The sequence below is a fragment of the Misgurnus anguillicaudatus genome, chromosome 21 (genome assembly GCF_027580225.2).
Source record: "Misgurnus anguillicaudatus chromosome 21, ASM2758022v2, whole genome shotgun sequence".
NCBI classification, from domain to species: Eukaryota; Metazoa; Chordata; class Actinopteri; order Cypriniformes; family Cobitidae; genus Misgurnus; species Misgurnus anguillicaudatus.
Window position 1 is genome coordinate 919,651 of NC_073357.2, and position 24,265 is coordinate 943,915.

Consider the following 24,265-nt stretch of genomic DNA (forward strand, 5'->3'; position numbering starts at 1 on the left):
AAACTGCCAAAAGAAGTGATGATATGTCATCTTTGATTGTGAAATAGCATTGGCTCTTGTGTGTCTCGTGATTGCATTTATTGGATATCTTTATATCAAAGGATTGTATGGCTTCAGTTCACAAGGTTTGCTACCTCCATATTGTGTTTTATACGGTTGAGAACTGGTTGGGTTTACGGTATTGGTGGGATCAAATGCTTCAAAATATCTTTTAAACCATAAATGTTTATCAAACTATTTATACATTTACAAATGCAAAAAATGAAATTTGTCTAATCTGATATTGTAACCACAGGTTGTAAAAGCTGATAGGTGCTAGAGCACACCAATCCCTTAAACATTCCTTGATGTCGTAATAAAGTGTGCGCACAAACAAACTATCAGGTGGTTGTTTTTGGAGGGCGGTCTAGACCAAAGGAAAGAAGGAATCATGTTTTGCTTGACAAATGAGCATCAATAGTTCTGCTTTGCATGAAATTGTAATGGGATTGACAAGAGGAGAGAGAGATTTACCTCTGGTCACAGATGAAGAACACAGAACAGTTGAGAAAGAAGAAGAGTGAAGAAGAAAACAGCAAATATACAAATAATTAAGGTATTTTTTTATTTACTTCAACTTTCCAGTAAAGCTTTAAATTCAATGTGATTTATTCAAATAGTTCCACATCACTATTGAGTTCTTCTGTTTTAATAGTTGATATATAAACACCTACCATCTGATGTTTTTATAAGATTTTCATTGATAACTTTAGTAACCATGGGCAGATTGGCCATCTGGCAATTCTGGCAAATGCCAGAGGGGCTGGACCACTTTCTTAATGTGGGCCGGTCAGATTTTTTAATGTATACTTGATCAGATAACATGGAAGATCTGCATGGCAATGAGGGCCTGGTCGCTGTTATGCACGTTTCGAGAAATAATAACGTGTTTTTTCTTTGAACCCACTTGTAACTCACTGCTGTCATTGCTGCCTCCTTTAAAACACACAGTCACTTCTAACAGGTCTAACAGCGACACATCAGTGTCCAAATGTTGAAATATCAAAATAACACAAGGCTGGAGTTTCTGTTTACAAAAGCTGCCGTGAGCGACTCCCAGCCAATCGAATTACACCACAGAGCAAGATGTAACCAATCAAATGAAAGTAGTCGGGTGTTTCTTAAGCAAAGCCTCAGGTTTAACCTTGTTTTATGCTATGGTTAGTAAGATGTCGTTGGCAGATAGTTCAAATGCATTATTTTATATTATACAACAGTTCTTTCTGGTTCTCGAATCTGATTGGCTAAGAGCTATACGATATTGTACTGATAACGGCACAGTAACCACTGTATCATTCCGCCACCTAGTGAATGGAGGTCCTAAACAGGCTCATCTCTGAATGGAAAAACACAGACGCCCTGCTTTTAAACAGTCTCCGTGTGTCTCATTAGTTCACTAGCTCATAAATCAGTCTGTGAATCCCCAATCGGAAGTTATTATTCCGTCAAAGATCAGCACTCTTGGATGTTATGTTAAACTTAATGGGATTAATGTCTTGTCACATCGTGTTGACGATTAACACTTGGAAAGAGGAATGTAACTTAAACACTCGTTTTTTTCTGGAGCTATATCTCTCATCAGAACGCGAAAACACCGTGGAACTGCAGGTAAGCACCGCAGCTTTTAAATGTGGACATTGATCATTTACTTTATCGTGACGTGACTATTAAAACATGTTATGAGATATCGCCACTGATATATTTATAAGCAGCATGCAAAAACATCTCTCTGACACTTATAAAAAACTGTTTTATATAGTACTCACAAGCAGGGCCGGAGTGGGACTCATTTCAGCCCTGGAGTTTAATGCCTTAGACTGGCCCACTTTAGTTCACAACTGACTATATTAAAATAATATCATTAAATCCTCCGTAGTCTGCAATAGTACACTGTTCTTTGCAGCCTTGCAATTCACTGTATTTTTCAAATATATAATTTCATATTCCGTGCAAATGCAGTAAACAATTATAATTTTTGCCATAATCATGCAGCCCTGCCATAAGACCATAATATTACTAAAGTAAACTTATTCAAAAACTAAAGGAAACAAATGTGTTTGTGTTTTCCTCTATATTTCTATTTCTAAAAAATGGTGAGTCTTAAGATTAACTGTTGGGTTGATAACGTTTGGAAACCCCTGATATACAATACACAAGCAAGATTTATCAAGTATGCATTGGAAACAAATGGAAAAAAGTATTTTAGTACTTAGATCATGTCTATTGCTAAATAACGTAGGCTAAGGTAGGCCTACATTGTGTTAAAAAAAGAAAACATCATGGATATACTTTTGAAACTACTTTTTTTAAATAAACTAATGCGTTTTGCATCAAATAGATTTTTGTTCCTCTTGCAATAAACGATGAATAATGACTATTCATAGAGAATTCATCTATGACTTGGATAAAAAATATGTTTTGTAAATTCTTTTCCTTTTAGAGGCCAGCCTGTTTGTATTAAGACGCTCTCAAGTTTATTTAAATTATAATAGACGCGCGGCCGGCAAGCGCACTCAAATGACGCGCTCAAGTTTATTTTAAATATAGACGCGCGGCCGGCAAGCGCACTCAATATAGACGCGTCTGAAACAAAACTTGTGTTCAAATAAGCGCTTTGAAAACCAGAAGACAGCGGCACGTCCTGCGTTTCCCATGCGTTTTAGATGTCAATGAACCCTAATGCAAGAATTCTTCCAATAAGTGGTCGGGACTCGGGACACAATCAACTTGATCATAAAGCGGCGGGGACATCTCTCACCCGCAAATACGCGTCATCCCGGTGGCATGACAACACCGGCCCTCGTGGCCAAAAAAAACAGACCGGCCCACCGGGAATCCTCCCGGTTCTCCCTATGGCCAATCCGGGCCTGCTGACAAGAACGAAGTCTAATAATAACCGAGTGCTCGTATCGCGTTAAGATGAAATGGTAAACCAACAGTAACATTATAGAAGTATAGTTTTATTAACTTTTACCTCGCACCAAAACAATAACAACACAAACGACACTAAATATGAATAAGAACACAAGTAATAGTTTCATCATGACACCAAATACTGCTGATTTGATCTCATTTTTGATCATCAGGCCAACATGAGAGCCAGGGTATCTCTGTCAGAGATGTAGCCCAGAGAGGGCGGTGGTCAGCGGGGCGAGTGAACACTGACGTCCGCTCATGCTTTGGTTCTCATTCGTACCGAATCTCACTAAGCAAACGTTCAAACAGGCGCTATCTTTACTAATCGACTGTAGATTTAAATATAATACATATATATTCTCGATTGAACTAATCTTAAAACTACACTTTGTGACCAAGAAATTGTAATATTTAAAAACGGTGAATCCGTCCATTGAGTTAACTCTTTCACCGGCAGCTTTTTTTAAAAAAGTTGACAGCCAGCGCCAGCATTTTTCATGATTTTAACAAAAGTTTAATGCCTTCCAGAAAATGTTCTTCTTCAAATATATAAACATACAATATACCAAATGAAAGAACAGACCCACTGCTTTAAAAAAAAAAAAAACGTTTCATCCTACCTTCAGTAGTTCTTTTGTAATCAGCTTTTGAATATGGGTAGGTTTCTGCAAAAACACCACATTTTGAGCAAAAAGCTGAGATAATTCCATTTTTGTGATGGACTTTTCATAGAGTTCCCATTCAGAGCGATCTTTAAAACAGACACGGACATGCAGCAGCTTGCCATAGGGCAATACTTCCGGTTTTATAAAGTTGCGGAAGGGCGCCTCCTAGTGGATAATAGTGGTATTGCGGAAAGACGGAAATACTCGTCAATGGCGGGGAAAGAGTTAATATGAGATTCAAAGCAGCCGAAAGTGTTACCTGTCATTCTGGCCGCCCTCAAATCCGCGGCGGAAGAAGTAGTTCTCAAACAAAGAGGCTTTTAAAATTACTCTGTTGTTGTTTTCTAGTTTTTGTTTTTCAAACGTGTGCCGTCGAACTGTTGTATAAAAGCAATATCGCTGTCGGAGTCGTGTGATATAGCTCTATATCATCACGGCTGTGATTGCCTACGGCCTCGTGCCTCTGGCCTAATCACAGCCGTGATGATATAGAGCTATATCACACTCCTACTCGAGCGATATTGCTTGAATAAATTTGATTTCCTTAAAAATATGAGTAGCATTTATGTTGGGCCAGTGTGTGCTGTAGTGTGAGCAGGGAGTGGTGGGCCGCTTTGGGTGAGAAAGTTCACGGCCACTTTTTACTCCCAGTCCGCCCCGTCAGTTACCCAAGAATTAACAAGTTGTAACACTTATTGATATTTTTTCCTGCATTTGAGAATAATAAGAAACTCATTAAAAGAATGACACAAACTATGGTTAATCATTGGGGAACCATTTTAAGTGCCATATAGCACCTATGTAGAACCATACTGTGCTCTGTAGCACCATAAGTGATGCTATAGCTCTGCTATTTCACCCAGTATGGTTCTTCATAAAAATGGTTCCCAGCACCACCGCTTCCAAAACGTGCAGGTAAGTCCATGTTTAATCATGGGAAATGTGCATGTGCCGCTGCTAATCGTAATGCGCAAACATGCGCCTTGAACTTGCTGACGTTAACAAACTATGTTGTTATAACTTCTGTGCAAGCTAAATTCAGATTTTACTGTTAAACATTACCTATGCATAACTGATGCCAGCGAGCTGTTACTTTACTTACTATCTTTCTTTAGATATTGAGCAGTAGTTTATGGTTTATTTTGACGTGACGTGGTTAATACTTTCTAAGTAACAGTTAACGTTAGCATGATAGGCTAACAATTCCTGTTAAAGGGATACTTCACCGATTTAGCATTCAGCTTTGTATCTGTAGAAACCCGGCAGTATTACTGAATGACCATTCAGTAATACTGCCGGGTTTCTACAGATACAAAGCTGAATGCTAAATCGGTGAAGTATCCCATATTATCAAAATAATCCAGACATGTTTTTCCCAAATTAAATGTCATTTTGAATTAATTAAATTAAATAATTATCAATAAGTACAAACAAGAATAGTCAATATTCTTAAATAAAACAAAGATTTAGATGACTGAAGGTCACAAATGTACCTACTTTGTAAACACAGGCTATGTAGAACAGCTAAAACATCTAATCTAATATAATTCACAGAATTCAACAGTAATGTTTGCTTTATATCATTCATAATGACATTTTATATTCATATATTATTTTATTTTTCTATTTACTGCAGAAAAGTTTGCACTTTCAAATGTGTAGTGTGTGTTGGCTATTTTACATATGTTTACAAAGTCAGCCAAGCAGTGAAAGTTTTACTTTCTCTTTTTACCGTTAAACTGGCCGTTTCTCAATCCGAAGACTGCATCCTCTGGCTGCATACGTAAACAAGTCTGGTTTATTTAAGTTAACTGAACGTTAACGTTACATTCGCAAATCACAAGCATATTACATAATTTTACGATTAACTAAGAATAATAGTCAACTTTATAATTGTTAATATTCTTAAATTAGACAATTTTGAGGTATGCAGCCTACAAATGCGACCTTTGGAGGCTGCAGCCTTTCGGATTAAAACCACGGCCACAGACTAAACAAACTCATTTATAGACCACAAGTCCAGTCAAGGACAACAAAACACATAAGTTACCTTACACCTATACACCATGTAACGAGTCTTCAGTTCCACCAACAGCGCAATAATAACATACTGTATAACGTTAACCATCTTATATCATTTATATCTACTATGTGCCACACTACAACCAAACTCTGTTATTTTAATAAGCAGAAAGTCTGATACAAAATATTGAAAGGTATGCTGCTGGAGACTTACCATTGGCTGTATTTGAATAAATAATTAAGTGAGTTTAAAAAAGGATTACAGGGGCTATTTTGGGAGTATTTTACTATAAATATTATTTTGTTTTATATAATTATGTTTTATGTTATTACGTTTAATTGTCTGATTTAAATTTAAAAAATCTTTTTTTTACTTGCCGTTGTAGAGATCAGTAGTACCTTTTCTGTGGTTAAATACTACTGAAGAGGGCGTTTATAGACAGAGAGTGAGAGCTCAAATAAATGAAAGGTATTAAGTTCACGTATCTTAGATAATACATTTGACCATAAGATTAAAGGGGTGAATGCTGTGTCATCTGGGAGGTGCACTGCCCCCTAAGGCCCCCCTTGGTGATGGGTCTGAAAATATCCCTGCAGAAATTAGTGTGTATCTCTACAAAATGAAGTTTAAACATTTAAGCAGACACCTTCAGATCATGAGGTTTGTGAAAAACATTTCACTTAAGTGACTAAACTTTAAACAATATGGGGCGGTTTCCCGGACAGAGAATTGACTAGTCCTAGACTAAAAAAATGTAAGAGCTGTCCAAACTGAAACCAAACTTGCACTGACATATCATTTTATTCATTTATATTTTATGTGTATTAGGACATTGTAAAGATGTGGATGTCTGGACTTCTCTTTGTACTTTTAGGTGAGTCAAAGTCTGATACATGACTTGATATACATGTGTTTATGTGTGCCGCACAATCAGTTTAGGACATATTTGGCTCCAGTGAGTCATTCATGAATATTCATTAGCTACATGTGCAACGTACATCAGTTTATTGTAAGCAACTTTTAGGGTACAAATAAACAGAAATGTCAGTTATTGAGCAAATACATAAAATGTGTGTTCTCTTTACCTAATGGCGACTGACAAAGATAAGCTTATATAATAATGATTTATAATGAAGGAAATTTTCATTTGACTCTGACAAACATAAAGATAAGTACATAAAGTCATTTTATATTTCAAACAGTGATTGTGAGAGAAAAAAGTTACAGATTGCAGTAAATAAGTGTTGAACAAACATCATAAACTACATTGTTAATGTGTTGTTACTGTAGTCTGTTTGCCATACTTTACTGACTGAATGATTTTATATGTAGAATTATCTGCTTGTAGTTTTTGTACTTTGGAGGCTTTTAACTGGATTTTTATATTACATGTTTTGGTTGTTTTGTGTTGTTGCACTTTGAAGGACAATCCATTCAATACCATTTTTGTTTCACTGTGTATTGTGCTAGCTGATTTTTAACTGTTCTCAGTTTGTGACAGCACAGAAAAATGTGTTAACCACCCAGCAAAATTTAAAAGTTTAAAAAAGCTACCAAGCAAATAACATCAAAATCCTGGAAAACCAGGCAGGATTTTCTGGTCTCAAGCGCTGGGGGCGTGTCCACTGTCACCACTGAAACCACGCCCACTCACAGAAAAGCTGCCATCTCTTTCAACTTTTAAATACCGCTACCACACTGAAAAAAATGATTCATTGAATTTAATCAATTTTTTTAAGGTAAGTGGTTGCAATCAATTTATTTAAGCTACATTTAAACAAAAGTTTTATATTTTATTTTACGTTACTAATCTTTTTTGTTTAAATGTAGCTTAAATAAATTGATTGCAACCACTTACCTTAAAAAAATTTATTAAAATCAATGAATCATTTTTTTCAGTGCACCTGAATGGATGCTCGCGATTGTGTTAGGGGCGGGGTAATGCATGATGGGTCAAGTGCATATAAAAACCACCCTTTTAGCCCCACCCAAAATAACCCTGAATTCAGAAATGGGGAAAACTTTTTTAACACTGTAATTGGTTCTGACTAGAGGGGATACAGCTACAGACAAATCTTGTGAGATGTTGTGGTTAGATTTGGGCGTAGGATTCAGTTGAAAACAGCGCTTGGTTGTAGCTGTATCCCTTCTAGCCACAAGCTGCAGAATTCCACAGTTCATTACTACACAGTCCACAGTCTTCGTAACATGTGTTAGCAATACATGTCAAATATTTATAATGTCTTTAGAAACAATTCTCTAAAATGACTTTACATGCACTTAGTCAAATTCGTCACTGTATGTAAACACACCTAAAGTCTAATAATGTGTTAAAGGATTGATGTAAAGTGTAGAGATTATTTCAGTTACTGTTTGTCTATTTTAGGAATGGACGTTTACTATTCTGAATCACACCCATCAGGTAAGAACTATTCACACACATTCCTATATGACAATCTTTGATATTTTATAGATTTATCCTCCTTTTTCTAAAGACATAAAAACTACCCATCATGCTTTGTATGTGCATGTATAGAGGATGCTCAAGACTTCTGGTTCAAAAGCTTGATTTCTTAAAGCGGAAATCCACCCAAAAAACAACATTATGCTCCAACACTGTATTTCATCACATATATGTAGTTGATTGTGCTGCCATCAAATGTACAAATTAAAGCTTTTAACGGCTACAGTAATGGTGATATGAAAAAAAAAAATGCACGACTACATAATTCTGAACGGTATAAATGGGGCGGGTCTTGAAGCCTACTGCTGTGACATTATACAAGTGAGAGCGTCGTTGTACATTCCCATACATTTATTTATTTCTCAGTCTCCCACAAAATTAAAATTAACCACCACAAATAGATGCTTGCAAATCGCATTTATCACTACCTCTGTCTCACATGACAGTTTCTGTACAAACACCCGCGGCGTCAGCCGATGGCGCTCCGCTGAGCCTTATTGAAGTTGCATTTAAGCATATATGCGGTATGCTGGTAGTGAAGATTCTCTTAGACCAATCAGTGATCTACAGTGTTTTCGCATTACGTTTTGGAATCAGCTCGGGTCGCTTGGAACCCCGACCGAGGTGGTACTAAAAAAATTGTATTGGGTACTACGAACTGCACCCAGTGGAAAAGCTCACAAAAGTAAGTTGACCCAACCCAAGCTAAACCAAACCGTAGGGTACTATGCAATGGAAAAGCGCAAATACAGGTGTTCCCCTCCATCATTTGAACTGTGCAAAGCGCGAGCTGCTGAAGTGACGTCACAATCGTGTTACATTCTGGTATATGAGCTGCCTGAAGTGTACTTATGAAGTAGACTCCCTCTGTCAAAATCGAGGGAGCAAATAAACTTCCCTCATCCATTCCCCCGAGGGGAAGTGTTTAGGAAAGTTCGCAAGTGCGTATATGTACTATAGGTGGTGACATCACTGTCTGCGAGAAACCTGAAAAATCTCCAAATCCCATGTAAACGCAGTTTTCTGCATAGTCTGATTATTGATTTGCATGTCAACGCATGAAAACAAGTTTCTAGAATAATTCCATGTAGTTGGCTTGTGGTCGTAACGCTCATGTTGAAAATGTTTTTTGAGCTTTCTGTAGCTGTTGTGAGAGAACTTAACAGCACAAAATTTGCGCAAAGCCTTCATTGTTCACCATTATCAGTAACGCTTTCTAGCTGATAACAAATACGTCATGAAAGTGCAGAGAATCCTACAGAAAGTCACTTGATGAATATATAAGTGCCGTCTAAGGAGATGCGAGGAAAAAGTAGGATAGTTCCCTTAAATTTTAAGTGTACATGTGTAAAGTGTGAGGTAAACTAACACTATTTCCTATTTCAAGTGCCTGTTACTATTTGACGTTTGTCTTCTTTGAACATAAACTCTGATTTTACACTAAACATAACAAATTCTTATTTCATCTTTTCTTGAATCTTTTCTAGAGAATGTGGCATTAGGAGGACAGGCTGTACAGTCATCCACATATATGGGTAGCAGCACATCTTGGTTAGCAGCATGTGCTATTGACTCTAAGCCACAAACCTACACCCATACTGCAGAAACTACTAGTAACCCGTGGTGGAGAGTGGATCTTCTGGAGTTTTACTACATCTCTCGAGTCGTCATCACTAACAGAGGAAACTGCTGTCCAGAACGACTCAACGGAGCAGAAATTCATATTGGAAACTCTTTGGAAAACAATGGCAACAATAATCCCAGGTTAAGTGATTGGTGCTGTGAAATCATTTAATGCAAGTTTCTGTTCATCCAAAAAAACATGTCAGAAGAAAATGTCAGATTTATAAAGTTGTATTCCTCTCAGATGTGCTGTGTTGTATGGTGTGGCAGCGGGTCAGTCTGTGTCTGTGTCCTGTGACAATATGAAGGGACGATATGTGAACGTCATCATACCTGGACGTTACAAAATTCTTTCTCTTGCTGAAGTGGAGGTGTACAAGGCAGGTATGTCCATTATTAGCCTTGCTGAACCATCAGGGTAAAGTCTGGTCTGCTTTAAAGCTAGTTTAAATACAAATAAAAAAGCCATGGGGTACCATCAACTGTGTGCATACTAAAGATGGGAAGATTCACATGGTGTATCGGCATAAAAAGTTAACAATATGCAATGCATCGGTTTAAAAACTGTGCACCAGATACAAATTAGCATTTACATTGCGATGCATCGTTTCAAACATATTTTGCATTGCTATTTATGTATAATTATTAGTGGATGCACTATACTTTTATTATTTAGAAAGTGACCAATTGAGAATGGTTTCTTTTCTGTTGCCACGGGCTATGCATTGAGATGCGTATCGCATCGGCCTCAGTTATGGAGATGCACATCCATAGTGCACACCATTATTTACCAAAACATCTTCATTGTTGTCATTGATCACATCTTAAAAATTTGTTTTTATAAATTTCCCAGATGGTCTACTGTTTTAGGTGAAAATTTTTGTTGATCTGGTACACAGCTTTATGTATGACATCAACACCTGCATCTTCCTTTACTGATGATATCATTCTTAAAACCAAGCTATACCACATATGACCACGAGAGGTCACTTTAGTACATAAACATAACTGGCAGAGCCAGAATAGAAGCATTTTTAAGATTGTGTGCTTGATATATGTTTGTTTTTTCAGATTATACAGGAAAAACTTTTGTGATGATAAAATTTCTCTCCAGTTTCAATGTAACTGATCCAGCAGTCAACGACACAGTTCTTGATCAGGTAAGAAACACATTTGTGCTAAAAAGTCAAATCAATTAAGGACACCCAATTAAATGTTCATTTCGTTATTAAAAAAATGTAAAACCAATGTAATTGCATGTAAACAAAATAATCACTTTTTACACATGTTTTTACCTGTTTCCTTGTTGGCCAAAATAACCTCAATGAGATGTTTTTTTCTGGCAATCTAACACAGTGATTCTTAATCCTGTTCCTGGTGATCCACTTGTTCATTCACTGTTTCCTATGATACAATGCAAGCTTTGCCAGCCGCAACTGAATAGCATCTAAATAAACAACATTACTCACCATAGAACAATGTTGAGCACTTCATCAACAGCCAAACCAATGAGATGCTCCCGTTAAATGTCTGTTTGAAGCATATCTCTCCACTTTTTAACACATACAAGCAATTCAGCAGAACCAAACTTTTGACTCCACTAACTGCCTCAAGCAAAACTCTTGGACGTCTTTTAGAGAGTCTATGCTGCGAACTTTGCATATTTTTGAGAATGTTTAGCTGATCATGATAACTAGTCATTATTATCCACGTGAACACGACTGTTTCTCTTCCTCAGTTGAACGTCAGAGCTGTGTTTTCCAGGGACCGAAACTAATCACGACACTCGCGTCTCCTGGAAATCCAGTTTATTTTAACCAATCAAAGACGACTTTGACATTCTCACAGGGTTTCCAGAAAAGTGTACGTAAAACATCAGACGTTCAGCCAACAGTCTGTGGGCGGGACATCTGAGGCTGAGACTACTGTTTCAAGATAATTATGTTTAATTCATAGTATAGACTATGGGCCATATTTGAATGATCTAAGCACATTGTCTAAAGCACATGGTCTAAACTGGCGTGTCCGATTCCACTTTTGCTAATTTAACGACGGGAAAAAAGGTTTGTGCACCGAGCGCATGTAATAAATAGCTTGCATTAGTTGCTTTTATAACAGTACACAAAACACAAGACAAAACCCTTACAGTCAGTACTTTAGGAAGCAAATGAGCATTAAACAACATGAGAAGTATAAGTATGTTAACACTATTTTACAATATAATAGTGTTATATTTATTTAATGAAACAAGTAACAGTGCTCTTGTATTCCAGCAATTGGAGCACTGATTTGAGTCAATATAATAGTTCATGCTGGTGTGATATTGCTTTAATTCTCTAAACAAGATGTTCATATCAATAACTAATGATTCAGACAAATGAGTTATCTTGTTTATTTTTGTCCAATAATGGAAAGAATAAGAATCATAATAAGTGTGGTGTGTTTTGTTCAGAAAAGTGTATAGTAACATTAAATTAAACAGTTATTACATATGTGAAAGTAAGTGAGTAGTTATTAAAGTGACAATTAAATGAAAACACTGAGAAATACACGTCTTTGGACAAATTTGGCATCTCTATATTTTAATCGTATTGTTTTTTTTAGCTAAATACCACTTTGACTTCTAAAGGACTCTCAAATTTCACACTGACCTGGACAAAACTCCCTCAGAAAGTTGAACCAGAGATCAAACTGGATGATGATGATGATGATAAGTATGTTTACACAACACGACAACAATAATAAACCTTTCATTTTCATCAGTACATGAAAGAAAAGGGTATTCATGATTCATAAAATCTTAATGTTTTATTCACAGGTCCATGTGTGAACATTAATAATCCTGAATAAACAAACAGTCTTTGATAAAAAAAGTTAAAGTTATATTTTAGTTATTAGTAACTGATTGGTGTGATGATTAGTTTTTCTTTCATTCTCATTTGAAATGATTTGTAGTTGATGAATGATAAAGTATCAATGAATTGGATTAAACCTCTGTCCTACAGTTACACATTGACATCTTTAAAGGTGACATAGAATGATTGAATGGGGTATTTATCCTTGTTCTGTGATGTGACATGTAGACAAAAATGTTTTTGTTTGGGTCTGTAATGTCTTAGAAGCTTCATAAAAACCTCTCTCAGATAGCTCTACCAGGGTGGGGGATTTTAAACAAGTGGTTTTGCACCTATTTGGCTCCCCCTACTGGCTTAACTTGCAATCTCATTACTGATTGGCTGACTTTGCTGCCACTCAAAAAATGTAGCCAATTATTTTAAAGTGAAGGGGCAGGGAGATGCCTGTTATGTCATAAGCATCAGTTTTTCAGATTGGGCTGTTTTCTGGCTGACATTTCTAAAAGAGGAATTTCTATGAGACTGAGATATTTAGAATGTCTAGAACTTTTTGTATGTTTGTGAATGCGGGTAGACTACCATTATTCAACAAAGACAAGGTAAAAATGGTTTTTCATTCTCTGTCCCCTTTAATCGTCTCCAGAATGTCATAGAGCTAAAGAAGATACAATGTCAATAAAATAAAATAAATGTATACCTGCTAACCATAACAACGGTTTAATCTTAAACGGCTGTATTTTTGTTGACCTCTGTGTTTTCTTGTTTTTATTAATCTAAAGTTGCTTTAGAACAATGAAGTAATTGTAAAAACTTTTGTTGTAATGTTTTATGCAAAAATGTTATACATAAATTATTCAATGCAGTAAATGCATTGTTTCCATTACAAATGATTCAACCACATATTTATTCCTCTAACCATTAAGATACAATATATCTTCTAGCAGGAAGTCCTGGCAAGACAAAAAAAAAGCTTTTCCTTCTTAAGCAGAAAAAAGTCAATTTTGTCATTGCGTGGACACTTGCACCAGTAACAAATCAGGGCCGGAGTGGGAATCATTTTCAGGCCTGGTGTTTTATGCCTTGCACCAACCCACCTCATTCTCCACTGACTTTATTAAAGAGCCCCTGTGACGTTGCTAAAAACAATGTTATTTTGTGTATTTGTTGTATTTGCATGGTTTATAGTTTAAAAAACAGATTACCATATATTATTGTTGCTCCTTTATGCCCTGCCTCCCTGAAAGGCACAGTGAGCTTTTCTACAAAGCTCATCGTTCTGAAAGGCACAGTGTCCTCCGATTAAGTTATTTCTACTACCGGACCAAATTAATCATTAGATATTTGCATTTATAATGAAGATAATATATTTTAAATCATTTTAAATTAACATTCCCTTAATCTTTAAATACAACTTGATACCTGTGCTATCACAAAATATTACAGATACGTTCAGTTCTGCGCTGTCAGTGAATTATTTAAGAGAGATCAGTGTGGGGCAGTGCAGTATACCAAACATACACGTAAAGAAAAGATTTAAACATTCATTTTTAATTCTGAGGATGAACATTGCACTTTAAGAAGTTTCAAGTTTGTATTTATTTATACAGCACATTTAAAAACAGCAATCAGGGCTGACCAAAGTGCTGAACAATATAAACAATAAAAATAAAAATGTTATGTTTCTTGAATGAAAGATTGAAACTATGTTAGGTGAAAGATTCACTTTTGATTTGCAATCGTGAGATTTGAGCTGCCTGCATGTATTAGCCTCTATATGACATCTTTAGGACTTTCATGGAAATCAAAGTCATGAACTTTGTGCTGCTAACTCAATGATCTATCTATTAACTGACCTACAATAGGGAACATGTAAATTTCAGACAATTAACCATTCCAGTTTGATTTGGTTATAACATCATCATTAATCTTATGTATATGAGCAAAGGAAAGAGTTGGTGAGCTGAGAGGTCATTTGTGAGGTAATTACTGTCACATTTTTCTCTACAAATGAGCAACATTAGTTCTGCTTTACATAAAATTATAATAAGATATTATAAAGAGAGAGATATTTACCTCTGGTCACAGATGAAGAACACAAAACAGCTGAGAAAGAAGAAGATTAAAAAAGAAAACAGCAAATTATCAAGGTATGTTTGATTTCAATTCAGCTAGTAGATCTTTAAATTCAGTAAAATAACATAATGTGATTTATTAAAATTATTTCATTCAGTTTCACGTCACTATTGAGTTCTTCTTCTGTTTTAATATTTGACCCTGGACCACAAAACCAGGTCATTTTTTTTTAAATGATTAAATAAACTTTCCATTCATGTATGGTTTGTTAGGATGGGACAACTTTTGTCCAGATACAAATATTTGAAAATCTGAGGGTAAAAAAACACCTTTAAAGTTGTCCAAATGAAGTCCTTAGGAACACATCTTCATGTAACATGATCTTTACTAGCGGTGTGAATCTTCACTGGTTCCACGATTCACGATGTGTTGCATCATGTTTTTAAGTTACTACACATTGCTTTATTTATATCAATGAATGCAAGAAGTCAGATGCAGTAAATGAACTCCATTTTGATATTAATTTCTGCTCCAAGAAAGTATCTTCCTTGGCAAATGTGAGGTTTTCCACTACAGAATAAGGCCGTAAATCCTGCGCTATGAAAGATGCCACAGATCTGTTTATTCTCAACAGAAAAGTTGATAAAGTTTGATACATTTTTGGCTAAGTTGGGTCTGCCTTGGCGCTGGTGTCCTTTAGCAGCTCATGGCAAAAATGCATCTAACGTGGTTTCTTAAATTAGTTGTATTGCCTACAAATTTGATATGTCCATGGCAGGCTTTAAATATAACATGTGTCTTGTCCAGTTCGTGCTCACCATCATGTTCATAAAAGCCAAAATGAGCCCAGACGTCGGCTTTTAAAATATGGGTGCATTTTTATATTACTCGCTCTTGTGTCTCGCCAACCTTCGCCATTTTCTATACCACAACAAGCGCGTATAAGAGGAATGACGGCAGCAAAACATCAGTAGGCTATAATCAACTTTACTAATCTCTTTTTTGATTAAATGTAGCTTAAATAAAATGATTGCAACCCCTTACCTTAAAAAATTGATTAAATTCAATGAATAGTTTTTTTTAGTGTAATAATAATAATCAGTGTATATGTTTTTCCCCCATTCTTTGATTCATGTTAAGATTATCAATTGTATATATATGGTGCATTAAAAGAAGGGTGTGGTATATGTTTAGTACAGATTTAGTCTCAGATTTAGATGAAACTAGTTCTAGTCCACTTATGTATTGCTGTTCTTGTGTTGCTCTAATTGCTTCTATTGTTACCTCATTTGTAAGTCGCTTTGGATAAAAGCATCTGCCAAATGACTAAATGTAAATGTAATGATTTTTGCCATAAAAGAAAAATCGATCATTCGGACCCATTCTGTGTATTGTTGGCTATTACCACAAATATACCTGTGTGACTTATGACTGGTTTATGGTCCAGGTTTACATATAAACACCTGCAGTCTGTTGTCTTTTATAAGATTATCATCAATAACAGTAAGAATTACCATTACAGGGGCAGTTTCCCAGACAAGGTTTAAATTAATCCAGACTAGGCCTTAGTTATGTTAGGACATTTAAGTAGATTTAACAAACATATCTTACAAAAAACATCTCAAACATGCATTTTAGTCATGTACTATAAACCCTGTCCAGGAAACCACCCCATAATGTTTGGGAATAATAATAAACTCACCAAAACTATACAATGAGACAAATTTAAATATTATGATTAATTAAAAATCTGAAATATATTTTATCATCTTCAGTGTAGCATTTGTCTGGAAATTTTCTTTTGTCATTTTATTAAGAAGATTCTTAAAGTCTCACATTGACAATAAACACTTGAAGTTCACATCTATTCTTGTATTTGATCATTTAAAGGTGCCATAGAATGTAAAACTAAAGGGTTATAAATGGACATGTAAAACTGACTCTGGATCATTAATAAAGCCACAAACCTTCTGTGTAGATATCAGAGAACAATTTAACAGATTATTACAATGAATTATTTTGCAGATTTAAGAGTAATATGAAAGATTTAAGTCTTGAGAGAATAGATTTTGAATGGCATGTATTTATTTGTTCTGGCAAATATTATTATCTTTAATTTAAGCATAAACAGTTCAATGTTCTGAATACAAGTGTCTATGTTTAATTCATTTATAACTCACATGTTATAGGACATCATCTGTTCAACAGTAAAGATGTGGATGTCTGGACTTCTCTTTGTACTTTTAGGTGAGTCAAAATCTAAAAAATGACTTGATGTACATGTGTTTATGTTTGCAGCATTACAACACAATAAGTTTATGACATATTTAGCTCTAGTGAGTCAATCATGAATATTCATGAGCTTCCTGAACATACATGTGTAATGTATCTCAGCATATTGAAAGCAGCTTTTCTTTGATTAACAAACAGTTATTGAGAAATACAAATTAAACTGTTTAAAAGTGACTCCTTACCTAATGCTGATTCACAAAGATAAGCTTATATAATAATGATTTATAAAGAGGGAAATGTCTATTTGACTTCATTTGACTCTGACACACATAATTTGTAATTCAGTGACTTTATGTAAAAGTATGTAAAGTCTAATAATCTGTTGAAGGTTACGTGTAGAGATAATGTCAGTTATTGTTCGTCTGTTTTAGGAATGGATGTTTACTATTCTCAATCAGACCCATCAGGTAAGAACTGTCTCACAATCCTATATGACACAACCTTTGATATTTCATTTTTTCACCTTTTTTACAAGACATTAAAACTACCCATCATGCTTTGCATTGGCATATAAGGAGGATACACAAGACTTGTGGTTCACAACTTGATTTCTTTAGTTTGCGGAGTTTTCTGGGCAGCTCTGAAATGGAGGTTGTAATCAATCTGTTTTGAACCTGGAAGGTTTTCTATGTAGCGATGATGCTGCAGTTGTGAAAGATGTGTATTTAAAAATACATCTACGCTGCTAGTGGCTAACATATAAAAACAGATTTAAATAGTGCATTTTACCTTCAGCTTTATGCAATGTAAAGATATGTTTTAGAGTACAATTGAATTATTTTACTAAAATACATCTAAATGTAAATAATTATAAACTAGCTTAGATATTACTGGATTTACGGTACAGGAACACGACAGGAACAAAGTAGTATGAACGTAGACAGAACAATGGGCACAAGGACTTTAAATAGAGGAGAAGTAATGAGGGGGACAGGTGACAAAGATTAAACAATAAAGACGAGAGGATTACAAGGGAGCGGGGTAAAAGTGACAGGACGCGAGAAACACGTGGTCTAATAAAACCAATACAATGACCACATGTTCCCACACAAAACATTGTACTGTCAGAACCCTGCCATACTGAACTAGATATTAATACCAGACAAAACTCTGGCAGGATCCTGACATGTTGGGCAGCAATAACTGCAATCAAGTGTTTGCAATAAGTCTCTTAGAGCGCTGTGGAGGAATTCTGGTCCACTCATCTTTGCAGAATTGTTGTAATTCAGTCACATTGGAGGGTTTCCGAGCATGAACCGCCTTTTTAAGGTCATAGGACAGCATCTTAATAGGATTGAGGTCAGGACTTTGACTAGGCCACTCCAATTCTTTATTTTGTTTTTCTTCAGCCATTCAGAGGTAGACTTGCTAGTGTGTTTTGGATAATTGTCTTGCTGCAGAACCCAAGTTCGCTTCAGCTTGAGGTCACGAACAGATGGCCGGATGTTGTTCTTCAGGATTTTTTGGTAGACAGCAGAATTAATTTATTACAGCAAGTCTTCCAGGTCCCGAAGCAGCAAAACAGCCCCCAGACCATTACAATACCACCACGTTATTTTACTGCTGGTATGATGTTCTTTTCTGAAATGCTGTGTAACTTTTACGCCAGACGTACTGGGAGAAACACAACTTTTGTCTTGTCAGTCCACAAAGTATTTTTCCAAAAGTCTTGGTGATCATCAAGATGTTTTCTGGCAAAACTGAGACAAGCCTTTATGTTCTTTCTGCTTAGCAGCTATTTTCATCTTGAAACTCTGCCATGCAGACCATTTTTGCCCAGTCTCTTTATTATGGTGGAGTCGTGAACACTGACCTTAACTGAGGCAAGTGAGGCCTGCACATATTTGGATGCTGTTGTTGGGTCTTTTGTGACTTCTTGGATGAGTCGTCGCTACACTCTTAGGGTAATTTTGGTCGACTGGCCACTCCTGGGAAGGTTGACCACTGTTACATGTTTCCACCATTAGTGGATAATGGCTCTCACTGTGGTTCACTGGAGTCCCAAAGCTTTTAGAAAATCTTTTCTAGATCTCAATTACGTTCTTTCTCATTTGTTCCTGAATATCTTTCCATTTCAACATGATGTGTAGCTTTTGAGGATCTTTTGGTCTACTTTACTTTGTCAGGCAGGTCCTATTTAAGTGATTTCTTGATTGCGAACAGGTTTGGCAGTAATCAGGCCTGGCTGTGGCTAGAGAAACTCAGGTGTGATAAACCACAGTTATGTTTTAATGGGGGGTGCAAACACTTTTTCACACAGGGCCATGTGGGTTTGGATTTTGTTTTTCCTTCATAATAAAAACCTTCATTTAAAAACTGCATGTTGTGTTTACTTGTGTTATCTTTGTGTTATCTGTGTTATCTTAAATATTAATATTTTAATTTGTCTCATGATCTGAAACATTAAAGTGTGACAAACACTTATGCAAAAACATAGAAAATCAGGAAGGGGGGCGTCCATGGAGATGTAAGGAAAAAGGAAGATAATCCCCTTAAATTTTTAGTGTAAATGTGTCTGTTACTATGTGACATTTGTCTTCTTTGAATATGAACCCTTATTCCAAACAAACTAACCCTGCACCCCTAGAGGTCTCAGTTAGGTGTTACCCTGCTTGTGCTTATACATTCTGCTTATAAAATCTATTTATGATCCTTTTCTAGAGAATTTGGCATTACGAGGAGAGGCTGTACAGTCATCCACAAACCAAGCTTGGATAGCAGCATGGGCCATTGACTCGAATCCCTTAACCTTCACCCATACGCTGCAATCTGATAACCCGTGGTGGAGACTAGATCTGCTGGATTCTTACTACATCTCTCAAGTCGTCATCACTAACAGAGGAGACTGCTGTCCAGACCGACTTAACAAAGCAGAAATTCATATCGGAAACTCTTTGGAAAACAATGGCAACAATAATCCCAGGTTAAGTGACTGATGCTGTGAAATTATTTAATGCAAGTTTCTGTTCATCCAAGAAAACATGCAAGAAGAAAATGTCAGAATTATAAAGTTGTTTTTCTCGTAGATGTACGGTGCTGAATAAAATTGGTCAAGGTCAGTCTGTGTCCGTGTCCTGTCACAATATGAAGGGACGATATGTGAACGTCATCATACCTGGAGGTTCAAAAATTCTTTCTCTTGCTGAAGTGGAGGTGTATAAGAAAGGTACAGTCGTTCTTAGTCTTGCTGAACCATCAGGGTAAAGTCTGGTCCACTTTGAAGCTAATTTAAATACAAATAATAACATTTGTCATAAACAATAATGAGGCTCTAGAAAGCCCAGATTAAAATCAAGATCATTTCAGATGTTAAAGGGAAAATTCTGATATTATTTACTCCCACTCATGTTGTTTTAAAGCTGTATGAATTTATTTCTTCTCTTGAACCCAAAAGGTTTTATGGTAGCACACAGTTGACGTAGGCCCACCTCTTGACTTAAATAGTATTTGTTTTTCCTGCTATAGAAAAGTCAATGGGAATTGTGTGCTTACCATCATTTATCAAAACAACTAATTTTGGGTTCAGTGTAACAAAGAAACAAATACTGCATCGTTAGATGTCATTTTTTACTGATATCTTACCGATGACGTCATTCTAATATCCCTGCTATACCACATGTGACCAGACAATATCACTTTACTACATGAACATAACTGCCAGAGACAGAATACAATTCATTTTTAAGATTGTGTGCTCATTGTTTGATATTGTGTAAAATGTGTTTTTCAGATTATATCGGAAAAACCTTTGTGATGATAAAATTTCTCTCCAGTGTCAATGTAACTGATCCAGCAGTCAGCGACACAGTTCTTGATCAGGTAAGAAAGCAACGTAAATAAACAACATGTGCTAAAAAGTCAAATCAATTTAGGACATCCAATTAAATACTCAGGTGATCCACTTCTTCATACATGATGTATGTCTCTTATCTGACCTATTATCTGCCATTTTATCCACATAGCTCCTCCCCTTCCTGGGTAAAAAACCTGTTAACACATTTCTATATTGTAACAATACATAAATGTGTGAGGAATAACTGATGATGGGTCGTTGAATTATTAGGCATTTAGATGTCAGTGCAATGTAAAATGCTGCATGTAGACATATAAAGTATGGAAGTAATAACATAGTAATAATAATGGGATCACTCCCTGACAGAAATAAAACATCACGATATGCAATGGACAGACTCGATTATTTTATAATGTTTAAATATTAAATATTATAGAGCTGTTACAAGAAATAAAACATCAGCATTACTTCACTAACGGCGCATTCACACGGGGCGTAAGTGTTGACGCCTCCCATTCACTTTTAATGGGTGACGTCAAGTGTTGGCGAACTGAATTGTGGATCCGTCGGAGCCGCGTCACTGCCGTTGCTGGCGGCAGAAGTTGAACATTTCTCAACTTTTCAAGTGGCAATGCGAGTGTCAGTCGATCAGATTGCCTTATGCAAATAACCGGCAGAGCCAGCCAATTACGCTTATGGGAAACCGGAGCATGTGCTGCGACCACTGTGATTGGTTGTTGGCCACGCTTCAGACAAGCCTTCCGTCAAGCGTTAACGCTTTCGCCCCGTGTGAATGTGCCGTAAGTGGAGTCATCGTCCTCCATTGCACTGTTAAGAAGAGTCATGTGATCACAGGTGATGTCCATTTGAGTTGATGCCATTAGCCAGCATCGCTTTTTCAATGACATACGGCACACGTCTTCTTGACACGGAAATATCAAATTTGTCTTACACTGTGGATGCAAATGCATGCATCTCATTCATATCAGTCAGATTTAAGGGGGTTAATAAAGTCCTTCTGGGGGTAATCAATGCAATTCTGTAATAAAAATATTCGTATTTAAAACTTTATTAACTTACGAGTTAGATAAAATTAGTTGTGTTATCTTGTATATCTTTGTCCACTAATGGAGTTATAAGAAGCCCAAAGTGCATGTACAGAAACTGTATGTGTACAGAATGTCACTAACAGTAACTTAACAGTTACTACATGTGAAAGTGAGTAAGAAGTTATTAAAGTGACAATTACATGAAAACATTGAGATATACATAGTATTATATTTGGACACATTTAGCATCTCTATATTTAAACAGTAATGCTTTTATTTTAGCTGAAGACCGCTTTGACTTCTAAAGGACTCTCAAATGTCACACTGACCTGGACCAAACTCCCTCAGAAAGTTGAAGTTAAACCGGAGATCAAACTGGTTGGTAAGTATGTTTACAAAACACAACATTAATAAACATTTTTTTTTAAATCCACAGTACATGAAATAAAAGTGTATTTATGATGAAGTCTTACTGTTTTATTTACAGGTCCGTGTGTTAAAGAACCTGAATATCCTGAATCAACAAAAGTACTCTTTGATGAAAAAGACTTAGTTTAGTTAAAGTTATATTTGTATGTTATTTTAGTTTAGTTAAAGTTATATTTGTTTGTTATTTTAGTTTAGTTAAAGTTATGTTTGTTTGTTATTTTAGTTTAGTTAAAGTTATATTTGTTTGTTTCTTTTAGTTATTGGTAACTGATTGGTGTGATGATTTTCTTTAATTCTCTTCTTCATCATTTTAAATCATTTGTAGTTAATCAATGGTAATGGGTTTGTCCTCTGCCCTACACTGACGTCTTTGGTCTTCTCCAGAATGCCATAAAACTAAAGACGACATAATGTCAATAAAATAAAATAAATGAACAACTGATAAATGTAACCAGCATTCAGTTCATTGTCTTTCATTGTCTTTACTCAAATTCAATTTTCAATTGTTTTAAACTGTTAAAGCAATAAACCACTTTGCATTACTGTAATTTAACCACAGCAATTTGCTAATGCATTTTATTATTACATAAATTTTATTACATAAGTATTATACAAAAATGTTATACATGAATTATCCAGTGGAGTAAATGCAATGTCATTTAGATACAATTTGTTATTTAAAAAGATGTTAAGTTGTTATTTATTAATGCCATATTACCAGTGTTGGGGGCAACGCATTACAAGTAACGTGCACTATGTAATAATTTTACTTTTCTAAAGTAACGAGTAAAGTAGCGCATTACTTTATAAATGTACACATTCATATTTGAGTAACTTTTTTTAAAAGTAATGTGAGTTACTTTTCAGTTTAATTAATTCAATTAAAAAAATAATAATGTACTGAATTAAACTGAACGTAGTCACATAGAATTACGTACTTTATGCATGCACACCTGAGCAAGAACAGTTTAAGTCAGAAACGGAGATGGCAGGCCAGATCTTGACATTTTTGACATGGAAATTGTCATGGTCACACAGAATACGGACTCAAATGCGGGTTCAATGAGAGAGAGAGTTTATTAAATTCAAACTGGAGAATGCAGGTCAGACTTCGTAAGAGCGAGACAAAGAGTCTTTCCACAGTCTGGTGAATAGCGGAGTAACCAGCGCAGCCAGCGCGTAGAAAAGAGCACACCAGGAGAGGAGAGACGGCTGCCGTACACTGCGAGCGGTATTAATACAGGAAAGGAGAGGGGATATCCCGGACAGGTGAACCCAGCGACAATGGGCAAATGGACAGTCTGGAGAGAACAGAAAACTTGACGTGACTATGAACAATACTTGGCAATAATATATATATCTACTATGACTATGGGGATCAGCGTGGAGAGCAATAGCAACAACAATGGACTGACAAAAACTAAAGGGAGCGGGGCAAAGAAATAGAGAAGATTATCATAGTAAAGGGCTAACCGGTGCGGAAACTAACAAGATAATGAATGGAACCCAAAAGGGGCGGGGACACACTGACAGCTGAGCGCGTGGCGAGCTGTCAAAACAAAACACTTTTTACATTTTAATTTTGTATTTGCTTGCACATACCTTGAAAAGCTAGCCGGGCGCTTCAAGGGGGTCACACAACGGGCGAAAATCGTTGTGCTCCGTTGTGTGTAGGACAACTCGCAGGTATCGCACGTACATGTTAAATAGTGTGAGCTTAGTCAAAGTCTATTTCAAGATCTAGAATATGCGTTAGCAGCCTATGTTAATCGTTAACGATTTGGGACAAATATGATGTTATTTAATGTTAAACTATGTGAGTGGCACAGCAGGGATTTCAGCAGTGTCCAGAGCTACGTTAGCCTGGCTCCGCCCTCCTACTTGCTTTCGCTTAATTTTCATTTTGCTTCAGTGCTACGTCTGGGACTGCTGTACAGAGTTTCGTTTTCTCCTGCAAAAATCTGCAGGTCCAATCAGTGAACAGATGGGGGTGGCTAAAAACGATGACGTTGAGGTCGTGCGTCAGTTTGAGTTGTAGTTCAGT

General features: G+C 36.1%; 2 protein-coding genes across 2 annotated transcripts; both read left to right on the forward strand.

Moving 5' to 3' along the window:
* Positions 1 to 313: 313 nt before the first annotated feature.
* On the forward strand, positions 314 to 12,747 carry LOC129454666 (fucolectin-4-like). The gene is made up of 8 exons (XM_073859341.1): positions 314 to 595; positions 6,472 to 6,517; positions 8,030 to 8,065; positions 9,595 to 9,871; positions 9,975 to 10,114; positions 10,802 to 10,890; positions 12,335 to 12,444; positions 12,549 to 12,747. The coding sequence occupies exons 2-8, from the start codon at positions 6,484 to 6,486 to the stop codon at positions 12,565 to 12,567; spliced, it is 705 nt and encodes a 234-aa protein (XP_073715442.1). The 5' UTR covers positions 314 to 595; positions 6,472 to 6,483; the 3' UTR covers positions 12,568 to 12,747.
* Positions 12,748 to 16,810: 4,063 nt separating this feature from the next.
* On the forward strand, positions 16,811 to 22,667 carry LOC129454585 (fucolectin-1-like). The gene is made up of 7 exons (XM_055219163.2): positions 16,811 to 16,905; positions 17,322 to 17,357; positions 19,612 to 19,873; positions 19,977 to 20,116; positions 20,681 to 20,769; positions 22,075 to 22,174; positions 22,280 to 22,667. The coding sequence occupies exons 1-7, from the start codon at positions 16,872 to 16,874 to the stop codon at positions 22,348 to 22,350; spliced, it is 732 nt and encodes a 243-aa protein (XP_055075138.2). The 5' UTR covers positions 16,811 to 16,871; the 3' UTR covers positions 22,351 to 22,667.
* The last annotated feature ends 1,598 nt before the right edge of the window (positions 22,668 to 24,265 follow it).